Source organism: Nannobrachium achirus, assembly GCF_963921795.1.
Source record: "Nannobrachium achirus genome assembly, chromosome: 6".
Classification (NCBI taxonomy): domain Eukaryota; kingdom Metazoa; phylum Chordata; class Actinopteri; order Myctophiformes; family Myctophidae; genus Nannobrachium; species Nannobrachium achirus.
In genome coordinates this window covers 30,469,048-30,487,513 of record NC_137815.1, presented here as the reverse complement: position 1 = coordinate 30,487,513, position 18,466 = coordinate 30,469,048, and the positions used below count along the sequence as shown (strand labels likewise).

Here is an 18,466-nt window from a genome sequence, read left to right as displayed (position 1 = left end):
TGATTATTTTCAGAACTTCCGTTGCTCCAGACTGTATGACGGAAGCATTTGAGAATTGTGAGAGGCAACCGTGGCTCACAAGACTGTTGGGGGTTGGTGTAAAAGAGTGATTTTGAGAAACTTCTTTTTCCATACGAGTGTGAACGCGATCGTTAGGACTTAAGATTCCTCACTCAGAGAGAAGATAAGCAACAGAGAAAGATGATCAAACCCAAGGTTACACAAGGCTATATTGTGTGTCTACACAAACGTGTGAATTCATGACCGAATAGGATTCATTACACTTACCTGCCATCTCTGTCCCAGTCGTACACCTCCACCTTGATTGTTCTGGACACGCACACACGCACGCGCACACACACACACACACACACACACACACACACACACACACACACACACACACACACACACACACACACACACACACACACACACACACACACACACACACACAATATTGAGGTTAAAGGGGTGTACAGTATAAACACCACCTTGTGGACACAAAATATCCTACCTGATGTCTCGTTAGTTTTTAATGATTTCCTCATATTCATATTCATAGCTCACACAAACACACAAGACGCAAGACACAGAGACAGAGAGCCGTGGCTGAGCGCGGCCATTCTTTGTGTTCAGAAGGCAGGGATACTCGGCCAATAGCATTTGTTCACCGATCTCTGTGCCCGCAATTAAATGTCGTACGGGCGCAAGATTTTCCGAGGATGAAACAGGGTGGTTATCCCTTTGTCATCCTAGGAAAACATAGAAAATAGCCGATCCACAAGCTCACAACGCACAATCTATGTGTCCGTAGGCGATGCCTTGACGGCCGCGGCTTGTGATTGGCTGAGCCACAGTTACTGGGGGCTTTTCCCAGGCTTTTCTTTCTTGAATGAAAGGCCTGGATCCCGTGGCTAGAGAGAGAGAGAGAGAGAGAGAGAGAGAGAGAGAGGATGAGAGAGAGAGAGAGAGAGAGAATACACTAGACCAGTGGTTCTCAAACTTTGAAATTTGAAGGTCTCCTCTAACGGGTCCATTTGGTTCCATTTGTACACTGTCAAAGTACAGACTTGTAAGGGTCAATTTCGACCCTTATAAAGGAACCTGAAATCCACTTTGAGAACCACTGCACTAGACTAATACTCAACCTAAATTGAGCCATGGATCCATTAAGACTCACCCAGTGAATAATAACCTGGGGCAGGTGAGGTTAAGATGGAGAAACTATAATAACTCATCATCTTCACTTTGGTAATGATGACAGATCCCCTGCAGGCTATCTAATCCCCTCCATCATAGATAAACTCATTCATTAAGATCACTGACTCTCTCTCTCTCTCTCTCTCTCTCTCTCTCTCTCTCTCTTCTCTCTCTCTCTCTCTCTCTCTCTCTCCAGCAACACACACTGACAGCTGCTACGCCACTGTACGGCTGCTGAACAAAGCCTGACACCCATGGGCATTCCTTCACGTCACTGCCAGAACAGAACAGAACAGAACAGAACAGTCAATGCTTATGGAATGCCAGAGATAAACACATATATTATCTTTGTATCTCGAGACCCGTCCGTTCCGACTGATCGACTTCATACTCGCCGAGCACGTTGCAGACCGACCCAAGGGGCATTTATTCATATACCCGCTGTCCAGTAGGTCAGATTGCCTCAGAACCCACCGATTCGACTGATACACCATATATATATATATATATATATATATACCGTGATTGCCGGACTATAAGCCACGGCTTTTTCCCATGTTTTGAACCCTGCGGCTTATACAACGGTGCGGCTTATATAAAGATTTTTACAGCTAACGGCCAGTTAGTTCATTTTACAATGTCTTTAACAAGGATTTATATATAAATGTATACAGCTAACGGCCACCAGGGGCGCTCTAGCGGGAAGCAGGAGGGACACCTGCGGCTTATAGTCAGGTGCGGCTTATATATGTAAACATTTGTTTTTTTCCCCTAAATTTAGCTGGTGCGGCTTATATTCAGGTGCAGCTTATAGTCCAGCAATTACGGTATATATACAGTATATATATATATATGTATATATATTATATATATATATAATATATATATATATATATATAATATATAATATATATATGTTGTCCAGAACCGCAGATTCGACCGATATTCCCTAGCCGCCCTAGTCTGGTAAACCATACCAGTCGTGTGAATTCACATCATATATCATGTGCCTCATGATCATGTGAGCCAATCGGCGTCTGTAAATCACAGGGCCCTATAAGCGCAGAAGCTGATTGGCTCTTCCATCATTACATCACGGATCTCCATATATGGGGCATAAAAGGACACAGACAGACAGATGGGGTACAAGGGGTACTCTGACAACAAGTAGCCTATGTATTGCTTAACCGGGTGAGGCATGCATTCCCTATTTGTATAGTTCCCAAGCAAGCTGATGCCTAACGAGCCTGGTCTAGTACTTAAAATACTTTAAAAAGAAAACTGAAATGTGTTGGTTTTGTTTAGTTTTGTTTAAGGAAATAAAAAAATAATAATCCTAGGAGAGACCACAAGGGAAGAGGAAGTCACACCTTCAGCATACGAGCAGTATCCCGCTCTGCTAGATCTCCCTTATAACTGTGACTATTCATGCATGAATGATGAAACTTCCGCCGAGTTTTAAAGAAGAAGTCCTGGAACAAATCTACTTCCTCACTGGGATGATGGTTTAACATGCTATACACAGCAGAAACTACGCTCCCCGTGGTGTCTGATAGGAGGAAAAAAGTTTTGGTTTCGCTGCCACTTTCAATTCCTGAGTCCCATTGATCTCTGCTTCTCTTCTCTTCTCTGCCTGATGGTGGTGTGAATGCACCACCAGCACATAAAAAGCCACCCCTGCCACGGAGGAATTGAGAGAAGCCAGAAATATATCGCCGCTGTCGGGGAGACGGAGACACCTCTCGTATGTGCAAAACCTTTTTTATTACTACAGTACTCAACCCATTTAGGCCTAGAATTATTTAATGCTTTAACTATTGATAGCAGATATAGCAGATATGCAAGCTCATATACAAGTCTTTGAATATATCTTTTTAAAAGCGAACATCTGTAACTCAAATATTTGCTTCTGGGGGGTCCCTGGAACAACATATTTTGAGATCGGGGGTCCGCGGCCAAATGCATGTAATTTTGGGGGGTCCTTGACATGAAAAAGTTTGAGAACCACTGATTTAGAAGAAGGATTTAGAAGATAAAAATATTCAAAGACGGGGCGCCCGCTGGCCTACTGGTCCGGGCGCACCTTCGCCGCGTGTCACTCCCCATCTCTACCCCCATTTCCTGTCAGTCTACTGTCCTATCAATAAAGGCATAAAAAGCCCAAAAACAAATGCGTAATAATGCGTTAATGGGTTTACATGACAAAAAAACTGCATAAATAGTTGAAATATGGAGATATGAGCTTTCTGCGCTGACAGCAACAATAGGCGTCTACCTTCCTCCCTGTCATTCTGTAGCATCAGTTTGTACCTTCTTTAGGTTCCTTTCAAAAAGGCTGCGTACGCCTGGGAGAGGACGTGGGAGTCATCCTCACCTAGTAGAAAGGGCAGCGTACCAGTAGCTCTTTTTAAATTCTCTTTTTGTACATGACGGTGTGGAGAGACTAGAAACCAAGGGGAGGCTGTGGTTGGATCTCTGGTCCTCCTGAGTTCCAAGGTGCAGCAGGGGGTATGCGTTAGGGCATTCACCAAATTTATTTTATTGTTTTCTCTTTAAAAAATATATAGTTTATAAAGCTTGGCTTGATAGGAGGTCATAAGAATGAGTTGTCAATGCCCCTGGAGGATGAATTTGTTAATGCTCCTATACCAGGGCTTCTCAAACCTTTTTAGGTCGTTACCCCCAAATAAACATTTGAACTGGGGACCCCCACCCTGACAAGCACTCAGAATTGTAGGTATTACATTTAATGTGACTCGGTTCCGCAGATAAATATTGTGAAAATAGCAGATCTACATGCTCACAACGCCTCGCAACCGCGAGGCGTTGTGAGCATGTAGATCTGCTATTTTCACAATGTTCGTGTTTTGCTTACTTAATATTTGACTGTTTGGCCAGTCCTGTAGAATATTCGACTATTCGAATAATTTGTGGTTGAATAATTCGAATACTAAAAATCACTATTCGTGAATGCCCTAGTATGCGCGTCACATCATCATCATACCCAGAAGTTAAAACTACTTTCTGGCCTTAACAGCCCATACATCCAAACAGAAAAGTCCTATCTGAATGCATTAAACAACGTTGAACTCACTTTGCCACTCGATTTGCCATTCACTTTATGCATGCGCATACCCTCTATACCTGGGTTTCACCTTAGCACCACCACCCACTTGAAGTTAGCCACGCCCACAGCTGTTGTCATATGGTTAAAAGAGGAGGGGATGAAAGCGATGTATTTCGATTGGGCCTTTTGACTCAGGAAGAAACCAAAAATACACAGGGAAGACATATTTGCATATTACAACCACACCCGGGGCTCTATTAGAGTAATGTTAACTCCATAGACACGTATACAAAATAACAAAACTATGGCACCACTTTTTTAGAGAAAAGACCAAAAGGTGGCGAAAACTCACACACATATCAGTACACATTATCTCTTGGGTCATGTGATCAAGATCATGTGTCGCTCACATTTTTTCATAATCCATTCTGATTGGTTTATGATTGGCATCCAAAATTCGCCAGAGAATAGGGATGCTGGGGTTCAACTGGTGAAATGTCTCAGTTTCTGCAAGGATGAAACGTCTAGACTGGCCTTTTTATATATAAATATAAATAGTGCGGGGTGTTCCATCTCCTCCAGTCTGGCTCTGCTTCCATAACAGGTCCATCTGGTTCCCACCTGGCTGACCACCAAGCACACCACAGGTTTCTCTTTGAATGCAGGGGAAGACAGAGCATTTGGCAGGGGACTAGACAGCCAGATAGAGACACACACACAAAGACATACCGGTACACGCACGCACGCACGCACGCACGCACGCACGCACGCACGCACGCACGCACGCACGCACGCACGCACACATGCACGCATGCATACACACAGTGTGCACATGTCGCTGTCCATGGTGCTGAAGTACTTATGAATATCTATATCTATAGTCTACTACACTGTGACTGAGAGAGAGAGAGAGAGAGAGAGAGAGAGAGAGAGAGAGAGAGAGAGAGAGAGAGAGAGAGAGAGAGAAAGAGAGAGAGAGAGATGTGACATCAATAAAAAAACTACAAAATAAAAACAAAACAAACTAAAATGTATGATGGTGTCATCAATGGTGGAAAGTAACAAAGTACATTTACTTAAGTTTGCAGGCCTACTTAAGTACAGTTTTGAGGTACTTTTATTTTACTGAAGTATTTCCAATTATCAGTACTTTCCACTACATCTCAGAAGGAAATATTGTACTTTTACTCCACTACAATTATTTGAAAACGTTTACTAGTTACTTTGTAGATTAGTAGTATTATTACAAAAACATACATTAACCACTTAAAGGAGTAGTTCACCAACATGACTTTTTTTCTATTGATTAGTCATGCCATGGAGACTAGAGTTCAATAATATTTTTTTGGTTTTTGTCACATTCTTAAGACAAAAATCTGATTCGATTAAAATTACCCCCATTGATTCCGGATGGTGACCCGTTTCGAAACGGGTCACCATCCGGAATCAATGGGGGTAAATTTATTGTTATCACATTTTTGTCTTAAGAATGCGACAAAAAAACTAAAAATATTATTGAACTCTAGTCTCCATGGCATGGAAAAAAGTCATTTTGGGGGTGAACTACTCCTTTAATCCCTATAGGCCTATAATATTGTGAGCTTGTAGATCTGCTATTTTCAAAAGACTGTTATACATTTGAAAACTTGAAATGGGATAACAAGTGCTTAAGTTTTACTTTGGTACTTTAAGTACATTTTGATGACAATACTTTTGTACTTTCAAGTACATTTTGGATTCCGGACTTTTAACAGAGTATTTCTATATTGCAGTATTGATACCTCTACTTGAGTAAAACATTTGAGTACCTTTCCCATTACTGGGTCTCGTAGAGACTAGTAATGCCTGATTTTAGACTTGGTTGCATGCTGAAAATAAACGATCTACAAAAGCTCACACCTTGTTGCGTTGTGAGCTTGTAGATCTGCTATTTTCTACTGGATCTCTTCTCCGCTAGTCCCTCCCTAACGTTTTAGTCTAGTTTTTATTTTTGGCAACATAGCTCATTGTTTTTATTTTGTTTTTATTTAGCTTTCCTCAGTACAAAAAAGGTACTCGACAAGCCTTTTTTGTCATAGTTTTAGTCGACGAAATTAACATTGGGCTGCACACTGGGGTGTGGCGCACCAAATAAACGGTAAATCTACAAGCTTGCAGCGTGACACGCTGTGAGCTTGTGGATCACCCATTTCCAGTGCAACTACAGCACAACCGCGTGCAACTTTGAGTCCAATTCAGGCTTTACGCGAGTTAAGAATTTCATGAAACAGATTCGAGTAGAAAAGAAGAATTATGTTAATCAAGAGGTGAGTCTTCAGACCACGGCGGAAGCTAGGGAGTGAGTCTGCAGTTCTAATTGCAATGGGGAGTTTATTCCACAGTTTGGGAGCCATCCAGGAGGAGGGAGAAGTCTGGGAAGAGTGGAACGTTGTTCTGAGTGACAACGATCACACAACATAACAAACAACCGCATCGAAGACCAGCCAAGTCCCTCAGAATCCCAGGGTGGTCCCTTCTTGAACGCTCAGAACAACAAGTGCACTGCAAGTGTGCTAATCAGCCCAGGGGCATAGTTCTGCCGATTTAAAATGACTCCAATAGGGAAGTAAAACTTCCTATGATTGGCCGCTAGTTGCGCTGTTTTCCCCCCCGGCCGATCGCAAAAAGAATTGTGCTCCATTGGATCCCATTCATTTTCCCCTTTCGTTTTCTAACCTTAATTAACATTTTCATGAATACTGTATGGCATTGGTTCCTATCGCTAGTTAAAAATTGCCTTTCAATCACCATCATATTCGTTTTGTCGAAATGTGGTCCAATTTATTTTTTACTTCATAATTTTTATCCCACAATTTTGTAACCCATTTTTTCACCCAGTGCTAATTGCCTATGTAATCCTGGGCTCTGCTCTCCCTCTGCCGCGCCTGGGGAGACAACGGACTGACCTCATGCTTCCTTCTATGCATGAGGAGTCCAAGTTGCTTCTTTTCACCTGACAGTGGAGATTTCCCTGGTTTGGACGTAGCGCGTGGAAGGAACACGTTATTCCAACCAGTTCCTTTCCCCTCCATCAGGCGCCCCGGCTGGCAGGGGGAGGCATTATTGAGACCAGGATTACGTGCATGTTTTTGTGAGGGTATCAACCCTAGGAGACACGGGGAGAACATGCAATTGTCCAATTTATTTTAAAATAAATGATAAAGTTGCAGGGGCGTGGCCAACTAAACTGATACCAGCCGGCTGTGTTCTTCTTCGTGTGCTGTATTTCGGGAGGCTCCGACCACATTCTCCCATGTATCCCTGCGGTTGCACGTGACCGTTGGCAGCCAATAGCATCTCTGATGCCTTTACAATTCTATGATGGCGACACCCATTCCAAGGGGTAGAAAGGGCCATTTGCGCTGCATAGAAACCAATGGCTTCGCATCATCCATATTTTTCTACAGTCTATGAATCAGCCACAGATAATTCCTGAGGCTATTTTTAAAGGAAACCTTTAATGAACGTGTGACTCATCCTTTGTAATTGAGGCTCATATTTACACCACAGACGACGGCGTTTGACACAATGACAGTGCTACAGCCTCTCATTAGAACAGCCGTGGCCGCTTTTGTGATCTTTTTGGGCGAGGGACTGAAATAGACACCCGATGTGGGAGTGAGTCACCTGAGCCTGTTCTCCTTGCATGTTAATAAGAGGGAGAATTGATTCCTCTGATGCCCTGCATGAAACCATTCCACATTCAGCTTTATTAAATTAGGGAAAATAACCACCACCTGCTGCCAGGCCAAGAGAGAGAGAGAGAGAGAGAGAGAGAGAGAGAGAGAGAGAGAGAGAGAGAGAGAGAGAGACACAGAGAGACAGAGACAGAGAGAGAGAGAACTAAAGATGCATGATCATGAAATTATGGACGATATCCGATAACCGATATGTGTAGGGTCATATCTGTCGATATCCTGATTCAGATACCAATATATATATATATCGTCACTGTCGGGCAGAAACCTGACCTCGTATCTCCAAGTTTCAAATTTGTACATTTTTTCGCAAAGTAAAGCCCCGCTTCACCATACAAGGCTGTTGCACAAAAGTAGTGAAAACAGCAGATCTACAAGCACACAACGCCTCGCGGTGCGAGGCGTTGTGTGCTTATAGATCGGCTGTTTTCACTGCTGCCAGGCCAAGAGAGAGAGAGAGAGAAAGAGAGAGAGAGAGAGAGGAGAGAGAGAGAGAGAGAGAGAGAGAGAGACAGACAGACAGAGAGACAGAGAGACAGAGACAGAGAGAGAGAGAACTAAAGATGCATGATCATGAAATTATGGACGATATCCGATAACCGATATGTGTAGGGTCATATCTGTCGATACCGATTCAGATACCAATATATATAGGCCTATATATATCGTCACTGTCGGGCAGAAACCTCGTATCTCCAAGTTTCAAATGTGTAATATTTTTCGCAAAGTAAAGCCCCGCTTCACCATACAAGGCTGTTGCACAAAAGTAGTGAAAACAGCAGATCTACAAGCACACAACGCCTCGCGGTGCGAGGCGTTGTGTGCTTATAGATCGGCTGTTTTCACTAGATTAAATCATTTTTAAAATGATAAATACAAAACAAACGGTTTTGGACATACAAGGTTTCCACCCGACAACGACGATATATATGTATATAGTACTATATTATAATACAATATCAGTATCGGAATCAGTAGTGACAGATATGACCCTGTAAATATCTTCTAAATGTTATATATTTATATAACATTTTTCCAAATTGAAAAGCTTCTCCATAAAACCCTGATTGCATTTACATCATCATAACAGCCTTTTTCAGCATCACATTCAAATATGAATATTATTAAATAGAATATAGTCGACAAGCTCGTTAAGCTATTATTTGGATTTAATTTTTTTTTTTTTTTTTTAGATTGAGAGAGACAGAGATTTGAAAATTATGAAGATGTAACGAAAGAGCTTGTGACTAAATGTACCAATCAGGTGATTCATTGGGCTCCGTTTTCTGAAAAACTTCAACTTCTGATTCAAAAATCTAATTAAATGTATGTTGCTATACTGTATACTGTACATAGAAACAAGAACCCGAATTGAAAGGTATAGTTACGTACTGTATAGGGGTTTCCGGTCTAAATGGGTTAAAAGGATCCCTGGCTAAGACGACAAATATTTTATTTCTTCTAGAAATAGCTAATCTTTCACTCAATAGGGGAAATGCCTGTTGCAAGTTGATGATGTCATAAATGTCATGTGTAATTCTTATGGCATGCACGATTGAACGTGCAAAAAAACAAAACACAAACACATTTGAAATATTGATTTGATGCTCATATTAACCATAGGAAGTATTACGTTTGTTTTTATTTGCACATGCATGCCATAAATTCCATATGGATAGATCACAAATTACATTTATGACATCATCAACTTGCGACGGGCATTTCCCGTATTGAGTGAAAGATTAGCTATTTCTAGAAGTTACATTGTATTTATAGAGGACAATTATAATGTATTAAGGCATATTTGTCGTATTAGCCAGGGATCCCTTAAAATATCTCTGCCTCTGATCCTGTCATTCTGGTTTCAGCAGGCACGGAGCAACAACCCACCTCCATCCCCAACTCCAGCTCATTAAAAGTCTGAATTGTCTGGAGTTGAGATGGAAGGTGGTTCATTTGCACTGCCACCACACAGCGTCCTAGACTCCAAGGGGGGTTACAGTATCGCCCTATTAAAAGCTCTTACTAGTAATGATATAAATCTGTTAAATGTCAACGGAGTCTAAATCACCAAAACTTTATATATCTTGCATTCAATAAAATGTTTGAATCAAATGTTGGGATCGACTTGATATCTCCCTTGCTGAAATAATAACTACCTATGTAGACACTCTGTAGGTTCTCTTTCTTTCCATTTCCTAAAAAAGTAATGTTTTTCTTTTTCTTTTTTTTTTACACAAGGTTATCATCACCCGACAGGGAAGATACAATAATTATTGGATGTGAGAGATGTAGAGCTGTTTCCTTCTCTTTTCATCATTGTCTGCAACTCTTCTCTCAGCCTCCTCACACTGCATATACGGTAGGTGCTGTGGCACCCTAGGGTGCCAGGGGTGCTGGCGGAATACTTTGATCATATTTGGAATTGATCAATATCACTTCGGTTTAACCACTCCATACTTAGTACGACGGACCACCAAACCTCCCTACCCTAAAGTAACCGATCTATGAAGCCTGTGACAAGTTGTGAGCTTATAGATCTGCTATTTTTGGTGAATGTTCCCCCCAGAATAGGGATAAGTACACCTTACCGAGCCATGAGGCCCATAGGGCAGGAACCTATCTCCTGTTTCTGTAGCGTGAGGCAGCTTGATGTACAAGCACACCCTCTGGACATGGCGCTAGTATGTCGCAGGGAATCCAACTCTTAACCCATTAAGGCCTAGAATTATTGAATGCTTTAACCGGTGAAAAATAGCAGATATACAAGCTCACAGCGAGGCACCGAGTGCCGCGCTGCGAGCTTGTAGATCTGCTATTTTTGAAAAAGTCGTGAAAATGTGTGCAAATCTTTGAATATATGTATTTTTAAAGCGAACGTTTTGTAACTCAAATTTTGCTTTTGGGTGGTCCCTGGAACAAGATATTTTGAGATGGGGGTCCCTTTGGTTTGAACCGGCCCGTGGATGGAACCCCAACCTCCCAGTCCCCAGGGCGGACACACAAGGCCACTGAGCTGAATAGGGATGCTAAAAAAAAAGAACTGCATTATATTTAACTGCAATCACATGTACAGTGGCAACCCTTTGCCAATTGGAGGCCCGTTTTAGAAAAATCGGGCCTCTTTTGATGTATAAACACACACCCTATATAATCACAGTGCAGGCTATAGATCCAGCATGAGTACTTAAGCACCATGGACAGCGCCACACACACGTTCACACACGTTCACACACGTTCACACACACACACACACACACACACACACACACACACACACACACACACACACACACACACACACACACACACACTCTCTCTCTCTCTCTCTCACACACACACACACACACACACACACACACACACACACACACACACGCGCGCGCGCGCGCGCGCGCGTGCGCGCCTTCAATTTCATCCAATCAGCATCCTCCACTTTCCTATTATTGTTTCTGTCTTCTCCACAGCTGCTCTGCAGACAGCAACCAAATCCTTTTGTTTTCTTCTTGGCCAAGAAATTAGATCAAATTTTTTCCTCAATAGGAAGTGTCAAGTGTAGACGTAAAATAGTGGATCATACTTATTGGATCAATTATTAAACAGGGGGGGGGGGGGGTCCCCTAGAGAGGGACCGCTAGGGGCTCCTCAAAGTTACTACAGGGAGGCCGACAAATCTTTGTGTGACAGATTTTATTTATTTTTTTCATTTTTTTGGCTGGGAGGGAATTGGTAAAGTTTGTGCACTTGGTGAGTAGTTTTAGATTTTTGGTATGGTCTTGAGTATGGGTAGGCCTATAAGGTTTTCAAAAACCATCGCAAACAAGTTGGGCTCGCCCCCTAGTGGTCTGTTTGCAATGAATCAAATATTAGATAGGTCAGTATGGTTGAAACCCCAAATAATTCATAAAAGAGATTGTTCAATGGATTTTGTTACTATTGGCTATGCTAAATAACATATAGGAAATAATAACACCTGGAAAGGCTTCATTTTCAAGATGGCGTCCACGATGTCGATGGCTGCCGGAAGCTATACAAACAGGCCCAACTCGTTTGCGATGGTTTTTGAAAACCTTATGCCCATACCTAACTCCATGCCATAAAACTAGTTACCAAGTGCACAATTGTTAAGATTTTTTTTTTACATAATTCCCTCCCAGTTCACAGGCATTTTAGCGATGGAGGGCATATGTAAAAAATCATAAAAATTGTGTACTTGGTAACTAGTTTTAGATTTTTGGTATGGAGCAGCCATCGTGGACACCATGTTACGCCAGAGGCAGTAACATTAGCGTTTTCTCGTCATTAGTTGATTCTTCATATCCATCAATATCAAGTCAAACCACCTGGATCTTTTGTTTGTTTTTGGAACACAGTTCTTATTTGACACGATACGAAAAAAAGTATTTGTGAATTCAAAATGGGGGGAAAAAACATGACCCAGGTAGGATGTGTAGGCCTAAATGACGTTAGACTTCGGTCCTCTATGTGTCAGGAATATAGAGCTATCTAATCCTTTTTCTTCCACTTTGCAGGCTATACCTACCCTCTTGTTTCACATTCAATGAGACACCAAGACAGAACACAGCTCTTTCCTGTAGCCTGCTCCTGAACAACACGACTTTCTGTCAATGAGATGCAAAGCTTTAGGAGGTATTGGGTGTTCTCTCCCTACTGATGCTGTCTATTTTTAGACGCATGGAGGCGGCATATAACGGAGACAGGAAACATCTGTCTCCCTCTGCTAATAGCAAACTGCAGGTTCGAGTGGGGAAAGTATAGCCTGCAGGACGAGAAATAAATCCCATCAGGTAAAAAGACTTCAACTGGGTGGAAGTGGGCCAAGCCACATTTGGAACACAACACATTATAACCACTTTCACTCTCCTGGTGTGCCTATATTTTGGGCCAGTCATTATAGGTGAAATGTTTTTTTGAAAATGTCCAGAAATGTCAAAGAATACATTGAGCCCCAGCATGCCTATTCTAGGGGGATGAACATTCACCAAAAATTGCAAATATACAAGCTTACACAACGTGTCACCTTCTGCTATATTTTGCCGAAGATATTTTGTGTAGAAAGGAAAAAGCTGTCCAAATATAGTAAATTAGGTCTGTTTTACTAAGAATAAAGGCAAAATATTGGAAAAATATTGACAATCTACAGAACACAACATGTAATATTAACACATCGAGATGCAACATATTGTGAGCCTGTAGATAGGCTAGAGATCCATATCGATGAAGTGGTGGCGAGTCCACTGATACAGTGGGAGCCAACCCTAGGCCAAAGGTCTTCAACAGGGGGTCCGGGACCCCTTGGGGGTCGTCAGAGTTACTACAGGGGGTCCTCCAAATCTTTTTGATAGAAACTTTTTTCTCCTTTTTTTGAACACTTGAACCCTAGCGTATCCAGATAACTAGCCAAAAATAGTAGATCTACAAGGTGTTGTGAGCTTGTAGATTGGCTCTTTTCAGCAAAGAGGTTTGGTGGGAGAAAAAGATAAGTATAGAGTGAAAGGTCAAGTTTATTAAGTACTGAAGGTTCAAGTGGTTAAATATCTGAAAACACAAATTGACATGAATCCAAAATACACTTACGATTGTGCTGTCAAACAAAGAAACTATATGGAATCTATGAAAAGGTTGTGTGGATCCCTGCTTCATCTCTCACTCAACTAAGGGGTCCTCCTTGGCCTGAAAACATTGAGGACCCCTGCTGGGACGGGAATCTCCAGACGCATGAAGTAGTAATACATGCCCCAATGTCGAACTTCATCTTGTTCAGACATCCGATGGAACATGACGAAATTCTGTGACCATGATGTGTGGATCTTGAATTATTGACGAGGAAATCCTGGGCTGCTTTGAATGTATATCAATGCTGTGCCATGCCATGCAAGGGATTATGTGTCCATGGTTTAGATTGTGAGTGGAATGCACGCGTTGCAAAGTCTAAGACTCATAATTAAGATTTTGCTGAATAAACATGGACAGATGGTGTTAAGAAATATCACACAACACACACGCACACGCACACGCACACGCACACGCACACACACACACACACACACACACACACACACACACACACACACACAAACACACAGCGTACTCATGCACATGTAAAAAATGCATCCCATCAAACTTTCAGATGCTGTTTTTCTCCCAGTATGGAGAAAGAATGCTTAGGGCCTTTACTGTGATCTCTCGCTCTTGAAATATATAATCCTTGGTTTCTGTTTGTATAAAACAATAATAGCAATGCACAGCAGTCCTCAAAAGCCTGCTCTTGGCTCGCACAGTTGCAGCCCATCAAGCCTCATTTATCGCGTGCAGAGAATGGCAGAGAGGTCGCAGATTGAAACAGGCACCTGTGCGTCCAGTCCCAATGTTTGTAAACAAAATGATTGGTCTGCAGGCTAGCACCAATAGCCCACTAAAGACACTACATCTCCCTTGTAGTGTAGAGCCAGCTCTTAACCGCACAGATTCGGCCAGGATTTGCCATTTGCAATTTAGCAATCAAGGCCAAATAAGCAAGTACACTTCAGAAACAAGCTAGCCCAAACAAAACTAGAGAGACTTTACAGGAAAACAAGACCAAAGTCGCTTATAATGAGCAGACCTGGCAACACTGCCAGAGCAGCGCAGCAGGCTCATCTGAATGCAATGTTCCGTCACCCGACATATAAATGCCAAGTTTGCCAACTAATGCCAGCAGACTACAACGAGTGGATAATAAATAAGATTCTGTTTATAATGGTTGCAATGTTAAAAAAGAAAACTATAACTATAATCAAAATGAAATACATATTAAAGATGTAAAGTAAATACATACAGTATATATAAAACTGAAAAGTGATGACTCATCACTAAACCATAGTTTTGTGGGGACGTCTTTAGCCCAAGGAATGTTTTTCATGCAAAACAAATGCTTGCAATGGATTCAGAATCATGAAAAACCCCTATTTTGACCCCTCACATGCTACTTAAAGCATATTTATTTTTGGTGTGTTTTTTCCCCAACTTTCAGTAGCTGTCACAGATTCTCCTAGGGAAACTGAATGTCAGTCTTTCTGAGATTTGATACTTTTAAAACCACATTGACGTTTTGGAATTTATTTATTTCAGGATTGGAATTTTTTTCTGAAGATATTCCCAGACTACCAATGTGTAAAGATCTTAAAAGCACAGTGAGCACCAGCAGGTGGCGCCAGGCGCTGAGTTGAGACGTACCTGTCGTAGTCTCCGTTGCAGAGGGCTCTCACAGGGATGGTGAAGGACTGCCACACGGGATTCAACGTGTTCTTCACCACCTCCGTCTTATGGCAGATCGTAAACCTGTGTGAAGTGGCAAATAAAGGAGATTGTGAAAGCAATCGGTTAATTATTGATTTTGAGGGGTGCGTGGGTGCAAAAACGTAATCAGGAAAAAGAAGAGAGAATTGAAGGGAGCTTGGCACACAGAATGTTTAAGACCGACTCGATGAAGTGGGGAGCATGATGAATAATGAAAAGAGAACGAGAGATCGTTGGATTGTTATTCAACACAGCTGCAGCGCCACGAGTGAACTCTCACAACAACATCAAACAGCACCGTGTGCCCTGTTTGGTTCACTGTCTATCGTTTAGTTTTTTTTTTTCTTTCACCCACGGAGAGGACCTTCACGCATCACAGCCCGACTTCACATGTCACCTCACCGTGAAGATCATTTGAATGTTGGCCTTGGTTTTGAAGGCAGACACCGCTTGCTTTGTCACAAGCCACACGACAAGCGCACGCAGGTTCAACGCCGCCACACACACACACACACACACACACACACACACACACACACACACACACACACACACACACACACACACACAAGCGCTTAAAGAGCTACGAGGCATGTCCCCACCTTTTTATCCAAAGCTGCCGGATTACTCACGCCTCACTGACCGTGCAGCCTCCAGCCCTGAGCCCCTTTAGCTGCCCCCCCACATACTAATTTGGACCCATAGCTCCACCAACCCATAGCATCCCTTAACACGTCTGTGGGGACCCATTTCCTAACCGCTTTCATATAGAACTGGCTTAAGCTAGCGTGCATGCACCCAATGGGGGGAGGAGAGGAGACACTTGCTAAAGCTTCTCTGGTTAAAACAAGGCCCCCCAAACAACAAGGTTTCCCCTCGAGACGCAGGAAAGGCACTCTGGGATTCCATGAGCGAAATGGGAAGTTGTTACTTATTCCCGTTTGGTTTTGTTTTACATGCTTTCTCTCTCTCTCTCTCTCTCTCTCTCTCTCTCTCTCTCTCTCTCTCTCTCTCTCTCTCTCTCTCTCTGTCTCTCTCTCTCTCGCTCATAGAAACAGTATGAGGATTCTTTCCCTGTTGGTTCAGTCAGCGTGTTTCTTACACTAATTGCCCCACAGTGTTTTCTCTCCTGCGGTCATTAAGCGATAGTCAAGGGGGAAATGTGGTGTTGTTGTTAGTAGAATGTTTGCCTGTGCGCACACAGCCTTAAGCTCTGCGTGTCAATACCCCAGGGGGAAGTAGAACAGTACAGTTACTGCTCCTCTTCCCTTCCTGACACCTGTCTCTTTTTCTTCCTGTCTGTCTCCCGTGGATCCCTATGGACAATTACTTGCTAGTCCTTGGGTACTGTAGCGACTGGTGTTGATTTCGTCGACTATAACGGGAGTGTTTCGCGGTTACTACGTGTCATCTGTTCGACACCCAACTCTAACCCTTACCCTAAACCTAACCTCCGTGGGGGTGAGTCGCTACCCCTCCCGACGCTCCTTTGTCAAAATGTTGTTCGAAAGAGCGAGATTTCCCAGACTATAACTACTACTAAAACATTTAAAAACTAAAAACTAAATAAAAACTAAGCTATGGTGACCGGAACGATGGTAGAAGGACGGTCATGGATTCAGATGCACTCAATGTTGAAATCTAAAATCAGATTAACCTACAAAAAGATGTGCATAAAATAATATGTGAACGCCATGCGGTGACAATTTCCCCAAAATGGCGCCCCTCCAGAATCTGCCTCCAGTTGCCTCATCATCAATTACTGATTGATGACAAATAGTCAGGGAATTTTAATAAAACCCTGGGAATAAATTCCTTACCAAACAATTTCTTCACCAATGTGTTCGTAAAGGTGTCTAGTAACATATCTAACAAAGATTGAAAGTCAACATCCCTAGCAAAATATTTGACAGCTAGGGTAATTCTGTGTCTCATTCACTTACTATAAGGAAAAAATCACTCCCAAAAATATACTTTAAGTAGCATGTTAGGGGTCTAACTAGGTGTTTTTAATTATTCTGAATCCATTGCAAGCATTTGTTTTGCATGAAAAACATTCACTGGGCCAAAATCAGACGATGGTTTAGTGATGAGTCATCACTTTTCACAAGGTATATGGGGTCCATTTTTGGCCCAAGGAATGTTTTTCGTGCAAAACAAATGTTTGCAATGGATTCGGAATAATTAAAAACAACTAGTTAGACCTCTCACATCCCACTTTAAGCATATTTTTGGGAGTGATTTTTTCCCTTATAGTACAGTATATAGTAAGTGAATGAGACCCAGAATTACCCTAGCTGTCAAACATTTTGCTAGGGATGTTGAATTTCAATCTTTGTTAGATATGTTACTAGACACCTTTACGAACACATTGGTGAAGAAATTGTTTGGTAAGGAATTTATTCCCAGATTTGACAGGTATTCTGCTAATTTTCCTTGACTAAAAGAGGTCCTGGGCAGATGACCGGGGGTCTTCTTCAGCTGCTGCCCATTGGCAGAAGGCTACGCTTTCCCTTCAACCTGACTTCAGAAGATCCTCTTGGAATGAGGAGGGAAGGAAGGAGCAATCACTTACGTCCCGTCCTCGTTGCTTCTGTAGAAGACCATGAAGGGATCCGACTTGCCAAAGAAATCTTTCTTGTCCAGCTTGTTGGCGCAGAACTGCATGGTAGCACTGTCCTGCAGGCGGGGAGGACACATGGGGTGACAAGAAGAGACACAAGTTTAGACCAGTTGTTCTCAAACTTTTTTTGGCTCAGGCCACCCCTGTAAACTCATTAAGACTTGAAAAATACCTAAAAATGTCTTTCTGAAAAACATATGTTTCTTTATCTGTGGTGCTCAAAGTTTTTAATGTCAAGGACATAGTTATATGACCTCCGACCAAGCTCACAGCGCGTCGCGCTGCGACATGTTGTGAGCTTGGAGGTCGGCTATTTTAGATGCTTGATACCACACTGAACTAAGCATAATCAAGTCAATACTGGAGATGCATGGATTTCTACACAGAAAGGGCAACTCTTTCAACATAAGATGCTGCATTCAAGTTCAGGAGAGTTTGGACAAGGCAATTCTCTTGAATGCTGCCTTAGGTGTGGCATGGAAAGAGGGCATTTGCATTTCTTTCACCAAAGTAAAAACTGCATTCATGGTCTGGAGA

The 18,466-nt window shown here is 42.3% G+C and overlaps 1 protein-coding gene across 1 annotated transcript in view; it reads right to left on the bottom strand.

The window, feature by feature from the left end:
- LOC308286997 (copine-8-like) overlaps positions 1-17,973 on the bottom strand; it is a gene marked incomplete at both ends in the record, with an annotated part of 66,778 nt that extends 48,805 nt beyond the window's left edge. Inside the window, 4 exons of the mRNA XM_080728118.1 lie at positions 80-83; positions 289-330; positions 15,244-15,348; positions 17,882-17,973. Coding sequence (XP_080584244.1) covers positions 80-83; positions 289-330; positions 15,244-15,348; positions 17,882-17,973 — 243 coding nt within the window. The remainder of the gene's footprint in view (positions 1-79; positions 84-288; positions 331-15,243; positions 15,349-17,881) is intronic.
- Between the last annotated feature and the right edge of the window lie 493 nt (positions 17,974-18,466).